This window comes from Lipotes vexillifer, unplaced genomic scaffold, assembly GCF_000442215.2.
Source record: "Lipotes vexillifer unplaced genomic scaffold, Lipotes_vexillifer_v1.1 scaffold371, whole genome shotgun sequence".
Classification (NCBI taxonomy): domain Eukaryota; kingdom Metazoa; phylum Chordata; class Mammalia; order Artiodactyla; family Lipotidae; genus Lipotes; species Lipotes vexillifer.
Window position 1 is genome coordinate 3,783,114 of NW_006786304.1, and position 8,482 is coordinate 3,791,595.

The 8,482-nt window shown below is 53.6% G+C and overlaps 1 protein-coding gene across 1 annotated transcript in view; it reads left to right on the plus strand.

The window, feature by feature from the left end:
* The window catches only part of EXOSC5 (exosome component 5), an 8,046-nt gene extending 5,100 nt beyond the window's left edge, over nt 1-2,946 (plus strand). The window contains exons 4-6 of the mRNA XM_007458615.1: nt 885-1,025; nt 2,008-2,097; nt 2,817-2,946. Of these exons, the coding sequence (XP_007458677.1) occupies nt 885-1,025; nt 2,008-2,097; nt 2,817-2,909 (324 nt within the window). The 3' untranslated portion in view covers nt 2,910-2,946. The remainder of the gene's footprint in view (nt 1-884; nt 1,026-2,007; nt 2,098-2,816) is intronic.
* The last annotated feature ends 5,536 nt before the right edge of the window (nt 2,947-8,482 follow it).

The window sequence follows — 8,482 nt, forward strand, 5'->3', positions numbered from 1 at the left end:
CAGCAGCTCAGCCTTGAAGGATCGCTGTGGTTTGGGTAGAGGTAGAGAAAGGTAGAGGTCAAGGACCAGAACCGGGCATTTCTAGATGGCTTTGCAGGTGCATGGCCCTGCGTTGGGCAGACACTTCACAGATGAGGGAAAAGGAGGACTGTTGTGAACCCATTTCACAGAGGGGAGGCAATGGAGGGTCAGTGGCAGAGGTGGGACTGATTGATTGTGAAGCTGGGCCCTGGGGAGGAAAGACTTGAGGAAACTGAGGTGGGGCCACCTGTCTGACTCAGGCCTGTGCTCACCTTGCACTATGCCAGGGCCACACCTCTCCCCTGGACTGTGGGTTCCCTGAGGACACAGACCCCGCCCTCTGTCACCCTGCCCGTCTATCGCCTGGTAGCACTGCATGCTCTAGATACCCCAGCTCCAGGCCTGGCTCTGCCACTGCCTACTTGTGTGATCTTGGAAGGCTTCTGCCCTCCGTTTCCCTGAAGGTGCATATCTGTTGAATATCATTATGATCCCTGATTGAGGCTCAGAGGGAATACATAACTTGCTCAAGGTCACACAGCTTAGAGGTGGCAAATTCAGGTCTGGAACCCAAGGATACTTGATCCCAGAACTACTCTGCCTTTCTGTGATCAATTAGTGATGTCTGCTACAGGCACTGGCAGGGTGAATGGAGGCATGGATATGTTCTGCTGACCAGCCCTCCAGTAGAAACTCTTACCTGGGAATTCCCTGGTGGTCCAGTGGTTAGGACTCTGCTCTCTCACTGCTGAGGGCCTGGGTTTAATCCCTGGTTGGGGAACTAAGATCCCACAAGCTTCACAGTGCGGCCAAAAAAAAGGAAGAAAAAAAAGAAACTCTTAACCACTGCCTGTGGCACTCAGCTCCTGGCCTGTTGCCTGAATGCCGCCTGCATGGCACTGGTGGACGCAGGTGTGCCCATGCGGGCCCTCTTCTGTGGGGTCACCTGTGCTCTGGACTCTGATGGGACCCTCCTGCTGGACCCCACAGCCAAGCAAGAAAAGGTAGGTATGAAGGGCAGGGTGGTAAAAGGCCTTGGGCAGACACTCTGCCTCTCCTCTAGGCCTCACTTTTCCAAAACAGTTGGCTTGTACCACCTCAGTCTCAGCTGGCAAGCTCTGCCCTGTTCATCTGGGCAAGTGCTAGAAACCCAACTCTAACCTGCTGAAGCAAAAAGGGAACAGATTTTAAGAGGTTCAAAAACAAAAGCAAAGGAGGAAAGAGTTTTTTCTTCATTGGCTCAAGGTCACAGTGTCCTAGGGTTCTGGTTATTCCCAGTTATCTGCTCAGTCACATCCAGTCGTGAAAGCAGAAACCCCTTGGGGGATTTCAGACAGAATTTCATGCAGGGAACTAGTTACAACCATATTGGAAGAGCTGAAGGAGCAAAAGGGAGGAAGGGAGGACACCCAGAGATTAGAAGCCAGAAGCCAGCTCCTGCTCTGTACTGGCGGAGACACTGGTGCAGTCAGATCTAGATGCACAGAGATGGTCTGGCTTTGCCCTGGCTGCTGAAGTCCAGAACCCACCCCATCTCCATGCCTCCTGTGGCAGGTGATATACTCCAAACTCCTGCTGCAATGAGGACCAGGATGCTCTCTCCTCCCTCCCAGTCTCCCACCAGATTCCTGATAGAACCTAACTGGCAGGGGAATCTGGGAAATACAGTTTGCTGGCTTCCAGCCCCAGGGGTACAGAGCACTGCAGGGAGATGGGAGGCACCGGGGAATGACCGGCACTGCGGCTGCTGCCCCTGTGGCACAGGATACTGTGCTCTGAAGCCCCCGTCAGAAGCATGTGGTGGAATTTGGCACGGGTAGCGATTACTCAAGGAAGCAGGGAAGGGGTGGTATGTAGATCAAAAAGAAAAAAAATACACTTGATACGTGAGTGAAAAGCAAGCCCCCTCTTTGGGACCAGGGACCAGCTAAGATTGTGTCTGAGGAGAGAGTCCCAGGTCCCCTACCTTGTACCGCTCATCCCTAGGAGGCCCGGGCAGTCCTGACCTTTGCACTTGACAGCGTGGAACGGAAGCTGCTGATGTCCACCACCAAGGGGCTCTACTCTGATGCTGAGGTACCAGTGTGCAATTGGGGGTGAATGCCAGATCCTTCCCACCCACCTGACATGAGGTCCTGTCCCAATCCTAGGAAGCTTAAGGAGGGCCCCGTCCTTGCATCCCTTCTGTAAATGGGAGTTTTCAAACTTTGTAGCCATAGAAACCTTTGTGAGAACTTTAAAGGGAAGACCAATTTATGAGAAGAGGGGCACAGGTTGAAATCAAGAGATGGGGGCACCTGGAGGCCTCCCAGCTTCCAGCTCAGAGCTGTGCACCCCAGAACTCAGGGTGTCTGAAAAACAGAGTTTGGCACCTGTTGGACCAAATGGTCTCCAAGAATATTTCCCACCTGGCCCTCCCGTGAATCCAGGTATACAAGACAGTAAAGATTTGGGGTCTCAGGTTCCATGGCTTTTAAGACTATTTGGAGTCACAGGGCCTGTGGCTCTAAAATTTCAGTCTGGCCCCGGAGCTCAACAAGGTTGGGGTCACATCCAGGGGTCAGGATGCCTGATGCCTTTGGTCTGAGGGCCTGGAGCTGCTGGAACCTGACCCCTGAGGCCTCTTCCCCTTGAAGGAGCCCACGAAGTGCGGAAAGGAAATGCACTGGGAGTAAATCCCTGCTCCACCTGCCTCCCCTTGGGGGGCGGGGCTCCCGGTGAACAGGGAGGTGGGGCCTGTCACACGTGTGGGCGCAGGCCTGGGCCCGCAGCACTAAGCCCCTCTCCCTTCCCAGCTCCAGCAGTGCCTGGCTGCAGCCCAGGCTGCCTCCCAGCATGTCTTCCGCTTCTACCGGGAATCTCTGCAGAGGCGTTACTCCAAGAGCTGAGGCACGCTGGGGCAAGCTGCCCCTCTCACCACCTCCAGCATCAAATAAACTGGTAGCCCAGCCCTGCTGAGAAAGTGGCTATAGCCAGGCCCTGGGCCCGGGGGGCACAGACCCCACCCCACCCCAGGAAAACACTAGTAGGATGGTGCATTTATTGACTGACTCTACTCATTCTAACAGCCCGGTGAAGTGGGACTGCTGTTAGAGTGTGCAGGCCCTGCTGGGTGCTGAGGCCTCAGCAGTGAATGAGGCCCACGTCCCAGGTTCGAGGAGCAGTAATGTGATGGACAAATAAAATTGGTGTTTTTTGGATGGTGGATGCTATTTAAAAACAAACAGGGAAGACGGGTTTAGGTGAGTCGGGGACACCTCCGTAGAGAGGGGCACATCTGAGCGAAGCCCAGGAAGAGGCCAGGGACGAACTCAGGGACTCATGGACATGTGGGGGGAGGACCCCCTGGCAGAGACAGGCAGAGGTTCAAGGACCAGCAAGGTGGCCAGTGTGGCTGGAGCAGAGGACTAAAGAGAGTAAGGAGATGGTCAGGGAGGCAGTGGCCTTTGTGGGCCTCTGAGGGGAATCTGGCTCTGAATGCTGCTTTTACCCACACGACAACCCTGTGAGGTGTGGCTGTTGTTACAGTCTGTTTTAAAGTAAGGAAACAAGGGACTTCCCTGGTGGCGCAGTGGTTATGGATCCGCCTGCCAATGCTGGGGACGTGGGTTCGAGCCCTGGTCCAGGAAGATCCCACATGCCAAGGAGCACTTAAGCCCGTGCACCACAACTACTGAACCTGTGCTCTAGAGCCCTCAAGCCACAACTACTGAGCCCACGTGCCTAGAGCCCGTGCTCCACAAGAGTAGCCCCCGCTTGCCGCAACTAGAGAGAGCCTGCGTGCAGTAATGAAGACCCAAAGCAGCCAAAAAAATAAATAAAATTCAAGAAAGAGGGCTTCCCTGGTGGCACAGTGGTTGGGGGTCTGCCTGCCGATGCAGGGGGCGCAGGTTCCTGCCCCAGTCCAGGAAGATCCCACATGCTGCGGAGCGGCTGGGCCCGTGAGCCACGGCCGCCAAGCCTGCGTATCCAGAGCCTGCGCTCTGCAGCGGGGGAGGCCACGGCAGTGAGAGGCCCGCGGACCGCAAAAAAAAAAAAAAAAAAAAAAAAAAGGTAAGGGAACAAGCTCAGAAGCCAGTTAACCGCCAGAGGTCACCAGCTAGTTAAGTGGTGGAGCACGGGCCCCATTCAAGAGTCCAGACCCAGGGACTTACCTGGCCGTCCAGCAGTTAAGACTCCACGCATGCACTGCAGGGGGCACGGTTTCAATCCCTAGTTGGGGATCCCGCGTGCCACTTGGTGCGGCAAAAAAAAGTGTCCAGACCCAGAGCCCTCACTATGCAGACAGACACTGGAGGTGCCAGTGCATTCTGGACCTCGGGTCCCTGTCTGTGAAAGGAAGTGGCCACGGCACCCCCTAAGGGGCTTTTGGAAATGGGTGTATTTTCAGTTCTGATCTGACTGATCCCCACCCTCACATTCAGGGGTTAGGAGCCAAGATCACGCTAGCATCCAGCAAGGAATAACGTCCCCACAGGTGGGCCACATGGCTGCCAGATCCTGTCTGCCACTGACGTGTAGGGTTTTATGACACATCTGGGGGCCCTCTGCTGCACACTTCACATGCTTAAACTGGCCCACACGGTGCCCACAATTGCCCCTTTGAGGAGGTGTCATTTTCATCCCGAGCAAACAAAAAGGAAATGCATAAATATCTTTAGCTTGAAATGACACTCCGTGGAGACGCGCAGGAGAGCACAAACGGAAGTGTTTTCTTCTAAGAAGCACCATTAAATGGCATTAAGTGGAATGAAAAAAACTAAACCACTCTCACTTTATTACTTGGTAATATCAGGCTCCATTTAATGTACCTCTGATAAGCTCAGAACAGGGCTGTTTTGCCTGCCAGAGTGCCAGCACTTGGAGGCCTGAAGGCCCCATCCCTCCCAATCTCAGGCTATGTGATGGGGCTGCCTCCTAGCCCAGGTGGGCCACTGAGAGGGTGCCTGGGGAAGAGGACCTTTGGGGTACCAGAGGTGCCTGCTCCATTCTCCTCCCCCACGAGGCAGAGCCTGTGCAGTGAAGCCAAGAGATGGGGAGACCAGATTATTTTATCTGAGGCCCTCGATCCAGTGCTCCCTCAGCTTCCCTTTTGTTGTGTAAGGCAGTCTGAGTTGGATTCTGCCATTTGCTGGCGAAGGAGCTCTGGGGGAGGCTGCTGTTTACACTGTATGACTCATTTAGTCTTCAGAACTGCTCCAGGTGTGGAAGAAATTAGTCCCATTTTGCAGATGAGGAAAAGTGAGGCTCAGAAGGTACGTGGGCAGAGGTTACACAGTGAACTTGGAGGAGGAAGGCCTTGGAACCTGGCTTTCTTTAATTCTCTCCCTATCACCCACGTTGTGAAGAGAATATTCTGCAATTTGGAAGCCCGCCGAGCTTCCTCGGATTCCCTCTTCTCTGGCTCTGAGGTGTCCGGAAGCACCCCGGGGGGGCACCCTGTCACTCTGGCCCGTCCCTTCCGCCTTCCCACACAGACAGACACAGGTTTGGCGGCAGGAGTGTCTGGTGTTTAATCGCTGTTTGCGGCCTCCAGGAAGGGGGGTGGGGGGAGGGGGAGAACCGACTCACCCCCCGTTTTTGGACGCTGCCGCCGCCGCCGCCTCATCCACCTGGATTCTCCACTCCGACCGCGGACGCGCTGGGCGGCCGGCCCCTGGGTTCACAGTGAGGACGCAGGGGCAACTAGAGCGGGTCCCGGGAGGCGAGGTAGGCGGCCAGGATCACCAGGGCGGCCGCGTACGTGCACACGCCCAGCCCGACGGCCAGGACCCCCAGCAGGAAGGCGCGGCGGGAGGCGGCCCCTGCCCCCTGGACGTCCCCCTTGGCCCAAGCCTTGTTGGTCTGTGGAGGCGTTGGGCAGCGGTGACTCAGGTATCCCCTCATCCCACCCAGCTTCCCGCAGCCCGACCCCTCCCCCGCCCAACACACCCATGTATTCATTCATATGTTCCAAAAACATAGGAAGCAGCTACTGTGGGTCAGGCACAGTTGGGCACTGGGGATACTGGGTGATTAATAAAAATATGCATATACTACTATATGCCACAGTTCTAACTCGCTGAGCCTCACAATGACCCTGAGGCAGGAATTATTCATTCCCATTTTACAGATGAGGAAAATGAGGCACCAGGAGTTTAAGTGGCTTGCCCACAATCTTACCAAAGGGTGGCAGGCCTAGGATTGGAGCTCAGTTTCTTAACCACCACTCTGGGCTGCCCCCTGTGAAAAATGCCTCATTTTACCCCTGAATGTTTCTATGTAAATCCTTTTCTCCATCACTTTTTTTTCCCCCCCAAGCATGCCTCCTCTTTTTTTCTTTTCTTTCGAATGCATTCTTCTCTTCTATATCCAAACCCCTCCCAGCTCCACCCACAGACTGACCTTCTGGGCCAGACAGAAGGCGGCAATGCCCACGGGCCAGAAACAGCACAGCATGGAGAACACAGCCAAGCCAAGGTGGTCGTGGGGTAGGAGTGGGGAGAGAAGGCCGCCCCATCCCAGTCCGAGTCACTGTCACTGGATGACACATCCTATGGGCAGGAGACAGCCTAAGTGGTCATCTCCACCCATCCTCCTTGCCCCACTGCTCCACTCCCCATGACCCCAAAGACGCCAAGAGAGAAAAATGTTCCAAGAGGTAGGCCCTTCACTTGCCCACATCCTGGATCCCTCTGACGGGAAGCTCTGGACCCTGTCTCCAGAGAAAAGCCTCACCCACACTCAAAAGCTTTGAGTTCAGTTTCAAGTTCACAGGTCCACTCATGGATACTACAGCCGCTTATAAGCTCTGAGTTAAAAACCAATGAAGTGGAGACAGAAACCAATGGAGACTGGAACCTGCAAAAAGACGGCGGTTAGGGGAGCCAGCTCTGGTGGCCTAAATTACTAGGACAAACCTGCCTGCTGAAACTACAGGTTCTAGGTTAAAAATATATATTTTTAAATCTTGCATCAAATAGCTCACAGGACTTTAAGGAGTTACTGTAATGGCAAAACTAACTGAAGTGAAAATCAAGGTCAAATGAACAGAGAAGGCCCCTTCTACCCTGCAGGCATTTATCAATCCCTGAATGAAAAATTAACCTTTCATTCAGACCTTGAACTAGATTAAAATTGATCTTTAACTGGTAGTACGCCCAGACAGCTGACAAAAGCAAACCAAATCCTCTCTTGAGGAAGGCACTTTCATTCTAGGCCTCAAAATAATTTTTCAAATACAGTGACCAGCATGCAGTCAAAGATAACCAGGCAGATAACCAGGAACCGTGGAGGAGAGCTAGCAGAAATAATAAGGCCCTCAAAGTCTTCAAATAACGGGATTCTTTGACACAAACCATGTCCAAGCGTAGCTTACTGCCACAGTGGGGCGGACTGTGTTTCCCAAAATGGCCACGCCCATCTCCCCTCCCACATGCTCTTCTTACTGTGTGACTGATAATCTCATCTGGGGTGAGGTCTATGTCCGCTTTCCCTGAGTCTGGGAAGGCTGTGATTCATTTGTAATTGATAGAATGTGGTGGAAGTAATGCAACACGACTTGCAAGCGTAAGTCAGAAAAGGTGAGGCAGCTTCCGCTTTGCTGAAACACTCCTGCTGGAGGCTGAAGGCACATAAGGAGTCTGGCTGCCCTGAAGGCGCCATGCTGTAAGCCCAAACCAGCCCACATGGGGAGACTCGTGCAGAAGCCCTGAGACTACATTAAGAGAGAGTTAGTCAACCAGACCCCAGCTGCTTCAGACCCTGACTGTTCCAGCTCTAGCCACTGGCTCACCGCAACCTCATGCAAGACCCTGAGGCAGAACCACCCAAGTCCTTCCCAAGTTCCCAACCCATGGAAACCATGAGCCATGATAATGATTGTTGTTGTTTTAAGCTACTAAGCTTTGGGGTGATTTCTTATATGGCGATAGCAACTGGAAAACCATGTTTAGCAAATAAAAGACACACGACAATATGCATAAGGAATAAGAAATTATAAAAAATGACATTAATTGGAAAAAAGAGAGAGAGAGAGACCAGGGCAAACAGGGGCACAGAGATGCATCGGCTTTGGAAAGAGATGGACTGATAGAGAACAGCGGGGTCAGAAATCAGAGGGAAGACAGACACAAAGGGAACAAAGATGAGAGATGAATCTGGAGAGAAAAAGGTAAAGAAGCCAGGGGGGATGGAGAACAGGAAAAACCACACCTGGAAACCCAGGAAGGCCACACGCAGTTGCCAAGTGAGACTCCAGGCCAGCAGCTGGCAGCTGGAGTTGGCCAGCAGCCTGCCGGATGTTGACCACAGCTGGATTCACCTCCAGCCCCCTCCCCCAGCTCCCACTAAGGAGCCTACCTTAGTGGTCCTGCTCCTACCTCAAGGTCGAGGAGCTCTGGCTCCCCCAGTACAGCACTCACAGAAGGAAGAGATGGTGGCAGGAACTGCCAACCCCTCAGTGATTCTGCAAAGGCTGTCT